The 15,527-nt window shown below is 37.0% G+C and overlaps 1 protein-coding gene across 1 annotated transcript in view; it reads right to left on the reverse strand.

Moving 5' to 3' along the window:
- BRD10 (bromodomain containing 10) overlaps window positions 1–15,074 on the reverse strand; it is a gene marked incomplete at both ends in the record, with an annotated part of 54,761 nt that extends 39,687 nt beyond the window's left edge. The window contains 3 exons of the mRNA XM_082012999.1: window positions 3,067–4,493; window positions 11,814–12,014; window positions 14,485–15,074. Coding sequence (XP_081869125.1) covers window positions 3,067–4,493; window positions 11,814–12,014; window positions 14,485–15,074 — 2,218 coding nt within the window. The remainder of the gene's footprint in view (window positions 1–3,066; window positions 4,494–11,813; window positions 12,015–14,484) is intronic.
- Window positions 15,075–15,527: the final 453 nt, after the last annotated feature.

Raw genomic sequence — 15,527 nt, forward strand, 5'->3', positions numbered from 1 at the left:
TTAAGAAATAAAGGACAAAAGAGTACCAAAAGAAATATGACCCTTCATATCATGCCCGGGACAATGCCTGTCACCTGCAGATGAAAAAGAATGTTTTATGCTCTCCACCTGAATGGAAATGAACACGCCATCTGAGTGTAACTTAAAGACTATCGGACCCAGCAGATCAAGTAGCTAGAGATATGGGAAAAGTAAAAGTGAAGAAGAGGAATTTCCATCATTTCTCCTTGAATAGACACACATCATGTCTCCATGAGCAGTCAGCGTTGCAAAACTGTGCAAACACCAATAGAATGCGTTACCGAAAACCGTTACTCTTTTCTGGATTGCCACCTGCACTGACATACCTCCTTCCTATGCGAAGCAGATGATGAAACTGAGTAATACTACACCTGCAGTGTTCTCTGATGATGAAAATATGTATAATTAAAACCTAAATTCAGATGATTAATGGCATCTAGTATTGGTCTACAGTTACAGATACATATTCTTAACAAAACTATATACAAATTATTTTTTATATTAAATTACACTCCTTATGACACAATTTGGGATCGGAAAAACAAAGGTACATGGCATTCTACTGCTGAATCTACTATTCAGTCATGTAAAACCACAAATAAGAAATGAAAAAACAACTAACTCCCATGTTTCTGGTGGTATAGAAAACTAGCTTGTTTTATAATAAGTTTCTGAAACATATATGGGTCCTATAATATATTCTAATGAAGCTCAGCATAAAGCACGAAGGACAATAATGGATAAATAATCTCTATTATAATTCTGCATCAGATCAGCATTAGATGAGCACTGGTATTAAGATATTACAAAACCCAAACATTTTTTAGCACTTCAGAAAACAAATCATACTTATTGCAAGAAATGGAGATCACATAATAGCTATAGAGGTCAATATATGTAAGGTAACTGGGACAATGAAAAGCCGGGGATTTCTGTTTTCACTTTAGCATCTGTGCATCATATGCAAGATACAAAAGGGAAACTGACTGAAGGAAAGTTTTCTCTCTATTCCAGTTTTATTAATGAGCTTAATTTCCACTGTGTCAATTAAAAGACAGGAATTTCGAACTGAAAGAACTGCCTGTATTTAGGTATTGCAATTAAGCATACTGCAGTAAGCACTACAGTTTCCATTAGCAGTGCAGGATTTAGTCTGGGATTTACTCAAGACCAAAAATTCTTTAATGTTACAGACTAAAAATTAGGAATTCAAAATATGAGAATTTTCACTGATATTATAGTATAGAGTACTTTTTTTTTAACAAATACTATCATTCTGTAAAAGCTGTTCATGATGCACTTCTTTAAACTTCTTCTTAAACTCACATGCCAGTATTTACAGTTCTTCTAACAGCACTTCAAAATGTGTCTCTTTTCATCTTTAAAAACAAAACATAATTTGTAACAATAAAAAAATTCTGCTAACATGCTATTAAGTATATCAAGTATCACGATGAAGGCAAATGGTCAGCTTTTCTGAACTTTTGTTATTTGTATATAAGAAAAGCAGTTATCACAGTAAACATCTTTATCAACTTAACTTCAAACGCTATTTTCAAATATTGCCAGTCTGTTTTGCTAACAGTGGTTGTCTTTCTAAAAAACGACACATGCTGTTCTATGAGCATTGCTTAATTCATAGAACACATATTTTTAAGCACGCGTTGCAAAATTAGGGTTACAATGAAGATGGTGACCTACTTGAAATACTTTCACAGAAAAATAAAGGACATCAGTCCCCAACTTTTCTTCCCAGTAGTTCTCGAAATTAAAGACATCTTATTTGCAATTTGGGTTATTATTAATTTTGTTGTTGTTTGGTTTTAAGGAGAATGAAAACAGTGATACATTTGGAAAGACAACATTCACAAAAGTGAATGTAAAATACATTAGTTTTGCTGAATACTACATATATAAATTTCAACTGTAACTCTAAAATTTATGTTTAGATGTGGGCATTGAAATTTTTGAGGGAGGAGTTTGTGATTTATATGGTAAGACAGTTCTTTGGGTATTCTGCACAACTGTTTGTGATCTAAGTATTACTTGTTTTCTTAGCTTTAAATTCCCACTCAACTTCTACATAAAATGCATTCACATCAGATCTCTGAATTTTCTTACCCTTTAGAAGACAGTTTGTTACACAGATTTTTGGTTTTGGTTCTCTGCTTTTCATCTGAAATCCAGTATTTACCTGTCAATCTACACTGTTCTGAAAATAAGCTGGTTGCTTCAAAAAATGTAATGTTTGAAGCAGTCTGCTAATATCTAGCACACATAGCTTAGCCCATGACTCAACAAGGATAGCAGATCAAGCTTTATGGTGCTTCATGTGACATCAAAAATACTACAAATATCTGACAGTTTGAGCTGACTTAAGGACTTCCTAACTTTACTGTTTTAAAATTGTTTTAAAATTTTCCAGTGAGTTAACAGAACTCTGGATTGTGTATTACCTACCGGAAACACTTAACTAGATGCTGCCCACATCTGTAATAAAAATGCTATCTGCGTAACTTCTGTATTTCAATTGTTGGACTAAGCAGAAATGTTGTCAGGCCCACAGTCAAAGAGTACTGTTTGGTGACCTAAGACTGCACAGTTCCAAAAGAAATTATTTTAGATTCATGATGTCATGTAATTACTCTGTGTTTCTTTCTAATTTGGATAAGGTGGTATTAATCAGAGAGGGGAGAAATATGTCCACATTTGCTATGATATAAGACAGCATAAAACAACTTCAAGCTACACTCTCCAATGCTAACCAGTCAGTAAGATTCATTCTCCTAAATATTTTTTGTAACATACAAACTGTTCCAATGAATTATGTTCTCTAAATCATAGTTTAATCATCTGATGAGCCTGTTTTATATGCTTGTGCTATTTAATGGAAAACTTTCACACTAAAATTAACAACAGAAAAGTCTAGTGCAATAAGGCTGTCCTGTTTCACAAAATAAAATGTGAAGCTAAGAAAACAATTAAAAAAAAAAAAAGAAATCAGCATCCTCCTAGTTCTTACTGCAGGTAAAAATGTCAACTTACCAGACTTGTGCTTCTTGTGTTTTGCTTTCTTTTTAATTATAAACAACTTGTTCTGGATCTCAGATTTATAAGATTTGAATGGATGAAGATGAATCTCACGCTTTCTTTGCAAGTCATCAAGTTTTCTCTGTAGATTTTCATTTAGAATATCCTTCAACTTCTTTTTTTTCTTTTTCTTCTTTTTTGCCCGCAACTTACTTAGTTTCTTATTTCGCAGCGAGTTCTCTAGCATTGTTTCTCTAGCAGATTCATGGCAATTTATGTCTTGGTTGTCATTATGAGTGCCATTGACATGCATTTGGCAAGCTTTCAGTGTGTTCTCCTTGAATGCACTGATCTCAGCTTTTACTCTGGCCATTTCAGCACAACCTTGTCCATTCTCCACAGCCCTTACTTCTCTTGAACTAGGGTGATCACCAACAATCTCTCCTGAACTAATCAAATTCCTCAAGTTCTCTTTACAGCAACCAGTTTTTTTGAAGTCACAGACTCTTGAGCTCTTGATTTCACAGTTAATCTTAATCTCCTCTGTAGTGACCCTAAAGCTACCTAAATGTGGGTTTTTTTCTGGACGGATAACAATGGAGTCCATACTTTTCTCTACTTCTGTCTTGGAACGATGTAGCAGCTCTTGTCTACCACCAGAACTGACCTCCCCATTGCTTTTGCGTACATATTCACGTTTTACTTTCTCCAATTTAGTACGTGACACCTTTTTAACTTTGATGGGAGGAGATGGGAATTGAGGAGCCTGAAAAGGTTTTTGTTTGTAAATCCGAACATCTGCACCACAGAACTGTGGAAAATGAACATATGCATTCTCCAAGTAGTCATAACCAAGAATTACTTCTCTGCATTCGTGGATAGGCTGACCTAGCACTGCATCCTGAACATCCTTTTGTGTTTCATACACAAAATCACAGAGACCTTTTAGCAGCCACACTTTTTGGTAGAATGGTAGCTCGTGAAATGGTTTTTCTGCCAAGGGATTGACTTCTCCAAGGACTCTGAAAAACTGGGGACACAATCCAAGTTTTTCTGCAGAGCTATTGGGATTGTCAGTCTGCCCTACGACAGTATACCAGTGTTGTACCTTCTGTCTGAGTGCTGCTTCCCAAGTCCTGTAAGAAAGGGTAGGCCTGCGATGTAACGTAGATCTGCGATGAGGAGGACTTAACAAAGAAGTCATTATTTTAGATAAAAAAGCATTACACTGAGGCATCAGAAGACAACGTTCCAATTCATAAAATACTATTTCAGGTAAATTTAAAATCTGTTGTGCTAAACAAAGAAAATGACCAATAGCTGGAATCTCCCACATTGTCTCCATCCTTGTAGGTGCTGCTTGAGCTAAAAGTGACTTTTCCCACTCTTCTATTTCTTTCTGACTAGCTTCTTCTGCTTCTTTTCTTTCTTGCTCTCTCAGCCTATTAAAAGAAAGTTCATGAAAATTCAGGAATCAGGTGAAAGAAAAGGCACCAGGGAGAAAAAAAAAAAAACAGAACTGCAGCATGACAAACATACTTATCAAAGTAATAAAGAACAAAGTACATAAAGTTTTAATTCAGTTCGTCTTACTTTGAATTACACAATGCATCAATGCACCAAAATGGGAAATTACAGTCTTTTATTTCTATCACCACTAGATTAAAAAAGGGGAAAAGGTAAGAAAAAAACCCAACCTGGCAGATATCAATATTCTGGGTGGTTTAGATTTTTCTTTTTTAAATACATTCCTTTCCCCAATCCCTTTTTGTCAGGATTAAGTATTTGCAACAAACCATCCATATAAAAATCTCTGAAAACAAACTCCAGATAAGTCTGGCTTTCAAATGGTTGCCCTGTGTCTTGTGTCATCTACCTTGTAACTCCCTTCCTCGGTACACGAATATACATGCCTAACTGTTAAGTGCTTCATTCACATACAAAAGCCATTTTCCCTCCCACCCATAGACGTGTTACTAGTTGGTTTGCAATGGTGGTCAAAAAGGAAACAATTATCAGGATGCATGAAGAATGTGATGGAAAATAACACCAGAAATAAAATGTCATTACATTAATAAATGGTTTGCCCTCACCTGAAAAACTGTATTCAGTTCTGGTCCCCCTATCTAAAAAAAGGATAGAGCAGAAATAGTGGGTGTTCAGAGAAAGAGGTTGTCAGTAATCAGAGGCCTGTAAAAACTTCTGAAAAATCTGGGACTCTACACAAAACACTAGCAAGAAGAAACATGACAGAAACATACAAAGCTAATATGATAGAATGGGAACTTCTATTTACTTTTATTTGTAAATTCATCATGAAATTTAAAGGCAACAAGTTTAAGAGGAAGAAATGCTTCTACTTCAGTCAATCAATCATGCATAGCTTACCATCTAACTTCCTAGAACACAGGACATGTTAATTTAGTTCCAAAGTGAAAAATAGGACATCTTCATGAATCACAAGAATATCAAGAGTTACTAGTAACATGAGGGATTTTTCTTGAATGTTGCAATGGTAAGCTAATGTTTTTACCTCAAGGCATGACCAGATTCCAAAAGATAGGATTAGGACACAGCTGTACTTACAGGAAAATTTTTCTAGAGCTCATCCAAAGCTTCTCATATCTTTTTTTCAGAAGTTTCTATCACTGACCACTGCCAGAAACAATTACGTGTGTCTATCACTAATGTGACCAGTTAGTGGAATTTACATGTCCTTATTTCCAGATTGATAACCTTAAATTATATTTCTTTTTACACAAGTAGTAAATAAATGCCACGTATCCATTCAAAGTATCCATGCTTTCCAAATTCAGCCAAAGAGTATTGGTATATTAAAATCTCTCTTTTGACAACATGAAGTTAGTAGTGGCTTCTAGCATGAAAAACGTGTATCTGAAGCATTAGGTATTGACCAGATATCTCAGTAACGTAAAAAAATGTGACAAACGTAGCTTAGCCCACATTTTAGTATCAATGCAGGAGAAATATGCCATGACCACAAACTTAAAATTTGCATCCTCTGTGTAAGCAAAACGACATATAATAAAGAAAAATTCCACTGAATGCTTTATCTTCTATAATTAAATTAAATTTCAAGTGACTTGTTACCATAACTTGAACAGAAATGTTTAATACCACATACATGCCTTCTTGTTATTTATGTTCCTATCAAATGCAGAAAGACAGCTTCATGTAAAACAAAATTAAAAGGCAAAAGCAAAAAATCAGTCAAGTCTCAATTTCACTCTCCCAATGCAGCATTAATTTAACCATATAAAGGATGGGATCTAAAAGACAAAAATCCACTTTGCAGCACTAATTTAAACATATCAATAAACAATGTGGTGTAATGACAAAATGGCATTTGCCAGTTTAGGTGAATAAACCAGCCAAAATTCAACAATACTACTTGCATAGGTAGAGTGAACATTTTTTAAATTCTGACTTTTGTTCTATTTCCATGTGTTAATATTGCATTAATATAATAAACTAAAATGACTGAAAATAATAAAGAAAAATAAATAATTTACAAGCGGGGCAGAGGAAGAAACGATAGTAAGTAAAAAGTGTTCTTAAAAATAAATTTCAAAGCACTCCTGAATCCCCCCCACCCCTCCTGACTGTAAAACATACTTCCAAAAAACCTGCTGCCTCCAAAATATGTGGACTCTATTAAAATAGTATGGAAATAAGCTTATACATGAATAGACAGACAGTGAGATAGAGCATTTGTAGAAACAATCACATTTCAGTATTATTTAATAAAAACACAAGCTGTAAATGATCTAAAAATATCATCTTTGCAATCAGTTTCAACTTATGAACAATTAATAATTTAAGGGAGAATTCTCAAAATAAATACAGTACCCTAGCTTCACCTGTCTTGCACTTCATAAAATGACAGTCATTATACTATTTTAACAGTATTTTTAAAAAGAAAAAAAGTATGTTGTTTCACTTGCAAAACGTTTTCCTTTGGTTTTTTAAGGCTATCATTTTATCACATTATCTGTAATTGTTCCATTCTCAGTAGACATTAAAGACAAAATGTAAATAACAGCACACTTTCATATCTTCATGATTGAGGTGTTCCTACTAGCTGCCCTTCTTTTGGAGGGCATAGTTTTTCCCTGGGATTTTTTTTTTTTTTTTGAGAGGGAGGAGGGGGATGAAGAGAGGAGAGGAGGTGGGGTGAGGAAGCAGGAGTGGAAGGAGAAAGACAGAGAGAGAAAAACATTTGATATTTAGTAGAACAAATATCCTGAGAAATTCTCTGGACAAACATATTTGGCTTTTATGCTGACAGCAATTACAAAAAACCCTGTTGTTTCATACTTGTATCAACTTTTATCAGGAATATGTTTGCAGATGTAATGTCTTTACAATAATAACAGAAAGTCAATCTGACATTTCCAGACCAACAAAGGACAAATGTTTCTAGAACACGGTTGCAGCAGTTGTTCTGCAGCTCTTGCACGGAAAAAACCATGGCACCTGACCTTAAAACTCAGCAGACACGACCTAAAACAAGGGTCCAGATATAACTGCGACTTTTTTTAGCATTTTCTCACTTCAGACAGCAGACATATCTCACCAGCTAATTCCTCCTCACTTGCAATAAGAGATTTAATTTGGAGGGCACAGGAGGCAAAGACTAGATTATACTTTCCCCTCCCCCAGTTACCACTTCTAGCCCACTTAATTGTTGAGTAGTTTTCACAGGTAAAAGGTAAGGCATTAAAACTCTGATGACAAGGTAGAGAAAACTGTTTCAGTTCTACAGTAACTTGTTTCTACAAACTGTATTTTAAAAAATAAACTAGAAAACTATGTACAAAATAGCAATATTACTCATTATTCTAAATGAAATCAAGATTTAATAGTCAGAAGAAATTAAATTTGGAGATGTCCATGTGACCTTAATTCTGTATCTGTAATGTCTTACATCATATTATGACATATATTTTTCCATGGGACCCAATTCATTCCATGCTGACAACATCCTCATAAAAGGCAAAATTGACTGTATAAGCATACCTCATTCCACAATTTGCTAATTTAATTGACTAGATTTCAATAGAATTGAATTCTTTAAATGTTTTAATGAACATGTCTGAAACTTACTGCAGGATAATGTTTTCAGAAATTGCAGACATAGAGCTGCCTAGCATAACTTTCAACAAACGAAACTCATACAGACGCTTAATTCCCATTGAAATCAAACAGTTAATTACCTGTCATTCACTGGTGGTTTTAAAAATGTCAGTAGTAATCTACCTCTATGTTTCAGTATCTAAATGCCTCAAAATAGGCACACATTTCCAATTATATAATAATTCCACAATTATTTATTGCTAAATAATATGTAAGTTAGTATGTGTATATTGATATGTTACTTAATTAGCATGTAATCAAGCAGCTAAGTGGAACCTCATGGGAATGTAGAGTAATAATCCAAAGAAGATATTCAATATTCTGAACAACTGAATAAAAGGAAAGCTTATAAACAAGACTGACAAGAAAAGTAAATCAGCTGTTGTTATATATGTACTTAGGGGGGAGGTGCTTTTGCTGCTGTACAGAAACTATTAGCTGCAAAATAGTGAAATCAGCTTTGCAAAGACATCTTCTCAGTTTTTACATGTTGACTCTACCATGATGAATGTATCACTTGGGGGAGACTATAAAACATTAAATAAAGAAAAAATTAAATAGATTGTCTAAGACATGGATAAACTACAAGAAGGAAAAAACCTCTCTACAAAAGATACCTATACGTAGCAAACGTAATGAAATAATTTGGATTTCCATGAATTTAACTACAGAAAAGAAGATAAAAACCACACTTCAGGATATTCTTCCAAAATATGCAATTGAAAAAAAAGCTTGTAAAATAAATTTCAAGGATTTGGGAAAAGAAAACAAAAAAACCAAAAAATTATTTTAAAGATTTCATTTACTGAAGTTCTTTCTACTCATCATAAGATGGCGTGTGCCTTACAAAAGTATCTAAAGCAAAGGATTAGATATTCACTTGGACTTCAACAGGCAGTTTCTTTAGCTGTAAGGCTAAGTTTTGTGGAAAGACACTTTCATTTGCAACCTTACTTACCTGGGACTGAAAGTATGCAACTCCTAGTCAGGAGGCTGAGCAGTCTAAACTAAGATAATTACTAGCTAGAAAGTACATGTATGCTGAGTGATCAGCTGGATGGCCAGGAAGTGAGCACTTTTTAATGTTCCTGATAGCTCATCTGTAAGTTGGGTGAACAGCAGGTGCTGTCTATCCAAACACAACTCATTTGCCAACACACAAGCAAGTTATACTGCCACTCTGACACACAATTCTATGGGGGAAAACAGCAGCAGAGCAAGACCAGGAGGAAGGCAGAGTTCAGTACAGTAGAAACTAAAATCCTTAATAATTTACCCACTCATTTGAGTTGACCATCATAGTCGTTCATAATTACACTCTGACACAAGATAGCCTATATTATAGCAACAGATTTGGACACTCATTCTTTTACAACTGTGATGAAAGACTAACTGAAACAATCAATAAAATAATCTGTATGAACTAAAGTAGCACTTTAGTTCTAAGAATATAGTTTATACCATGCATTCTACTGGGATACATTAAAATAAATAGGAATTCTGCATTAACAGTTTGTGACCTGAAAAAGATGTGGATAATTGTTCAGGATCACGTATTTTTACTGGAATTTTCCTTGCAGTTTAGTATAAAGTTTAATCAGGTATAAACACAGTTACAGTTCATCAAACTTCATTTTTGTTACCAAAAAAATGAAGAGTGAATGAAAGCCAAATTCAGTAACAAAAATGCACATCTGTCAATGGACCAGGACTGTAGCTCTAAGGAATACTGCAGTGGGGTTACCAAAAGGAAGGCACTGTGCACTCCAGTTAAACTACCGAAGTCTGGAATCTTGCATATAGATTTGAAAGTTTCTATTCTGTGCCAACCTCAGATTTCTAAAAAAAAAAAAAAAAGATGCTGAATAACAGTTCTCTCTTAACAGATTAACAATATATTCAACATAATCTATATTGTAGCAATAATCCAACGTAAGTTGAGGAAATTGTAACACATTTTTGAATAAAAATAGTGTCCCATCCAGTGTTGCACACATGTGCATTTATATATAAAACACTTTAAAAATGTATATATGCTGAATCATATGATCTCCACTGGTAATGTATTACTAATTTTATATGCCTTCCAATTTCCAAGCCTTTTCATAAAATACCTCTACTATGTACTTTTGGAACATCTGTATTTTGGTAAGTTGGGAAACAATTGGTATAGAGAGGTCCAAGTTACTTTGAAAACATGGTGGATCCATTAGGAAATAAGAAAAGTTAAGAAGGTATCTGAAGCATGATTATTTGAGAAGATCAATAGAGTCCAAGAAATATTCAACCAGCTATCTACTGACACATTTTTATTGCTTCCTAATAAATGACGTAGTTCAAAATTTTAGGGCATAAAGAGGCAACCTAGTTGCGATCTTCCTCCACTACTGTAAAAGAGTCTGTAGAATCAACCACCATGGAGTATCCTTGGCGCAGGTTTTGGGACTTTTGAGTATATCCAGATACATGGATTTAACTGTTAATTACTACAGTTTTGCAGGAACATGCTTAAAACGGATGTATGAAAGCAACATTTTGATTTGATCAGTTAATATGTTCTACTGACTGATGGATGAATTAAAACACAACCAAAATGTCCTCTTCAATAACAGTGTTATCAAGTTCAGAGATCTAGAACACAGAGCTGAACACAAATCAAGAGAATTTTACCACAGAAACAATAACCCTAGTGATCTTTGCTTTCTTTGCAAAGTATGAGGTGGATTACAAGAAGAAAGATTCACTCATTTCTAGGGAGAAAGTACTGGCTAACACTCAAGTCAGCCAAAACTGTGTGGCTTGAAATCTGTTGAAAATGAAGATTACCTGCAAAATGAGAGTGAACTGGTTATATATGGGAAAATCTCCAAAACTGCGAACTTTGAAAAAGTTGGAAATATTTTGCTTCCTAAAGTTAGTACCAGTCTCCTCGTCATGCTCAGTGTTCAGACACAGTTACTATTAAATTATACAAGCTTATAAGCTTCATTTTCCTCAAAGTGAAACATACCACAATCAACATTAAACACTGCCTGGAATTATATACCTCTCGAATTTATGAAAACCACAAAATCCCACAGAATTAATTACACACACATTCTACATTTGTTAACTAACTGACAGGCTGAAATGCCACATCAGTGAGATAACAGGAGTAGCACTGGCAGAGATCATTTGCTTCTGGCTAAAAATGAAGGAAGCAGTGACAAGATCACAGAATTGGACTGTAGTTAAGCATTCCGGTAGTTTTTAATCTAGTTCTTGCATGGAAAACAGTCCAAGGAGAGGTATGATAAACCATGACTGAGCTAAGAGGAAACTGCTGTGGATGCTTTCAGATACTATTAAAAGTTTCACAATCCTAAAATAACAGCAGCCTTAGTTTATTTTAAAACTTATATGACATTAGCAATTTTTCAAGAAGGTGGTAAATCAAATTTCTCACTTTGTGGATGCACTGTATTGAAGTCCTCGGTTCATTCATGAACTTAAGACAAAGAGCACCACAACATTTATTTGCATAAAAAACCCTTATGGAGCTAGCCCATGTAGAGAACTAGGAAGACATAATTATTCAAAACCAAACCAATAGTTTTTTCTATTACCTCTTTTCCTCTTTTGCTCTCTGCTGTTCCTCTTGTCTTAGAACCTGAACCATCACAGACTCAAACATGCCTGTTGACAAGCCTACTACATTGCGAGGTGTGGCACGACGTCTTGTTGAAATGCATGCTGCTCCTTTCTCATCTTCCAGCCCACAGCATCCTCTAGATGTTACAGCTATTGATGTTTTCTCTCTTAAATGCCTAGAAAAAAGTGCAAGCCAATTCACAATTACAATTTCCCTTACCAACAGCACTTCAATGCCTACACTACCAGCTACAGATCAAGCATATTTACTCAGAAAAAGTTATTTTTCACTGCCACCTTCTCCACTTTGAAAGTTTCTTTACAAAATTTTTAACATAAATCCAACAAGCTAACAAAAGCTATGTTTTCACATCTGTTAAAAATGGTGGGTATTCATCTCAAGTAACCAAATAGTATTTGGAAATTTAATTTCCTACATTAATCCATAAATATTTGGAAAGAGAATACTTCCACACGGCCTGAGATAAGAAACTATCATTTTTAGAAGATACCTAAAAATACTGAAAAAAAACCCCAATGTGCCCTTGTTGGTTTGTGTGGTTGCCCTTGTGGGGTGGCATGTGTTAAACAGCAGCTTAGTTTTGTTAAAAATTAAAAAAGATGAAAAGCAAGACACTACAAATTTCATTGTAAAGTTACATTTCATCTTACATCATTTCAAAGTACTCCAGCAAAACTGGAATGAGAAGTAAGACTATCACACAACCTCTGAAAACATTTGAGAGGAGGCTGAAAAATCCAACCTCCATTCTAAGGTAATTTTCTGTGGCTTGTTACATCTAAGAATCATACAACCAACACTGATGCCTTCCCTCAAGTCACTTGATGCAGATAGATAACTGCTCTGTAATGAAGCAAGAATGATTGTTCCAAGAAGTAGTTCTTGAATTTAATTTTATTAATAAAATTAGTTCTGTTGAAAACTTAAAACAAATTTGTCTGATCAAAAATTGTAAAAGAACTTTGAGACTTCTAGATTCCATAATCCTTTCTGTACATAGTTTACCAAACTAGTGTACACAGACATACTAAAAAAACTTTACAGATCTCTGAAGAGTTAATGTAAGAGAAATTAACTATATACTGAAGTAGGATTATTTTTAGCCAGTTTATTATTTCATAATATTTATTTGAACAAAGACTGCATTTGTGAAATAACAACAGCAATTGAATTTTTTTTAATATATACATATATTACTATTTGATGACACAGTACATGAACTGGCTTCACTTTCTCATGGAGTTTCTAATAAAAAAGCATTGAGCATTCTCAGGTGCTACCGAATCCAGTGAGCAGTCATGTAATTCATCAAAGAGCCTTCAACAAAATGCCCTTCAATTCAAGACAGTTGAGATGTTACAGTCACACCACATACAGAAATTAACTTGGCACAAGACTTCCAAGCTGCATTTATAGTTAGCTACGTGTTTGCCAGCAGTAACTCTTTTAAGCCAGGAATTCTGTGTTTTGTTTTTTTTAAATCAAGTTTTTGTCAAGCAAACGAGCAACATTCATGCTCCATTAGGTCCAGCTCATTCCCTTCTACTCCCGACCTGTCCCAAAGCTGCTGTTGCGCAAAACCTGTTCCAAACATAGTGTTGCTACACCAACACATTCACTCTGGCTTACTCAGTTGAGTTCTGCAGCACGCTCCTCAAACGTTCCTACCACACAAGCAAGGTTGCTCCTAGCAGCTGGCTGCTAATGCTCTGTGTCACTAGCGAGTTTAAGGTTGATGGACATGCACAGCTTTACCCATTTCCTTATACTGTTCCTTCTTCACCTTCACCCTTTGCCAAAAAATCCTATTGGTTTTTACATGCAAAATACTATGTCACTGGTAAGACTGGTGGACCTTTCACTACAAGAAGCCACGTTGGTTTTCTGAATATGACTAAACTAAGCTTACATCAAACTCATGAGAAAGTATGTATTTCCAACTGTGATTTACACTGGGCTTTCTACCATATAGCTTGACAGCTTTCTATGCTTCAGCTGCTTTGGCTGATAAACAAGTTCCTGCCAGGGACTTATATTTAAACATATCACAATTTCCATTTTGTCATTCAAGACTATAATATGCCAAGGATTATCTTTCATTTTATGATTATCAAAAAATACTCTGACATTAAATTACCCATTTCAAGGCAGGTACTTTGGCTGAAATTTAAAGACAGTAAACATTTCACAGACTGTAAAAATCACAATTTTAAAGAGCCAGTTGTTCATGTTCATCATGGGTAGTTTCACTTGCTTTTGACAGCATAAAATAAAGCCGCATTTGACATCTTGTCTAAATAAGTGTGCCTCCGTGTTCATAGAAGGCTTCTTTCAGAAGGAAAATCTTAGCCAGGAAATGCTATGCCCTATTTTGCATTTTGCTATTTTTGAGTTTGGAATCTCCACAGCATTTTGAATTAAGATTTTAATAGCTCCCAGTAGGAAATGTTCCTATTTGTGGAATTATTGAGAGTTCAAGGATTTGAATGGGAGCCAAATATGTTCTATCGTGTTTTTTTAAAAAAACATTCAAATGGTATTTTTTACATAATGAAACACATCCCCCTATTCTACTTTACGTAAACAGCATCTGGCAGGGCCCCTGCAGCGTTTTCTACACGTACCGGGACAGCAGCGCCAGCTTCTGTTCCAGCATCATCTCCAGCTTCTGGGCCTGTCTGGAGAGCCAGTGATCTACACCATGCAGCCGGTAACATGTCTCCAACATTAGCCGGAAGTCACCCACGAAATCTGCTATTCCTGTGTACTGCCCGCTGGAAAATTTCTCTTCCATCTTCAACAACCACATTCCAGCTGGCGACTGCTGAAAGGAGTGACTACTGTTACAACCCGAGAAGGAGCCAGCTTCTTCTTCCCTGATGGATGCCTGATCCACGATGGGCTTCAAAAACGGTGCTGTCAGAGGTCGGTACTTCTCCGTGAGAAACTCGCGCAAGATGCGGTACCCTTGCTGCAGCTCCGGATTCAGGCTCTGCTCCCAGGAGCAGCTGCCGCTCTTCCCTCCAGCATCATCGCCCTCCTCGTCCGGCTCCTCCTCCCCGCACCGAAGGCGGCTAGCCGCGGGCCGATCCGCCGAAAGGTCTCCGCCCGCGGCGCCTGAGGGCTCTGTCGAGTCCATGTCTACCACCCCGCGCACGCACAGGGCCTCGCCAGCTCCAGGGGGGCTGCCGGCCCCGGGCCGACTCTTCAGCATCAGCTAGGGACCGCCGCGCTCCCTCTCACCCAACCGGCGAATCGACATCGGGCTCACCTATGCACAGAGACACGATTCAGCCCCCCGCCACGCTCCGCCGAGACGGCCTCAGCCCTGCCCCCATCTACGGGGGGGAGGGCCGCGGCTGCCGGGGAGGAGGCAGCGGCCGGCCCCGGTCTGGCCCGCCTCTCCCCAGCGCCATCCTCCCCGGCCTCCGCCTAGCGCGCCAGGGCCTGCGTACGGCTCCGCCCGCCAGGGGGCCGCGCCCTCGCCCTCCGGGGCCGCCCCCGGTGGCGGGCAACGGCGTATCCCGCATCCCGCCCCCTCCGCCGGCCTCGCCTCCCTCTCGCTCACGCGCCCCCCCCCAGCCGTGCTGGGGCCATCCTCGTCCCCTCGCCCACGGCACCTTCCTCCAGGGAGGAGGGCGGACGGGCCACGGGTGCCAGCCCTGCG

Source organism: Phaethon aethereus (assembly GCF_964289735.1).
Source record: "Phaethon aethereus genome assembly, chromosome: Z".
Taxonomy (NCBI): Eukaryota; Metazoa; Chordata; class Aves; order Phaethontiformes; family Phaethontidae; genus Phaethon; species Phaethon aethereus.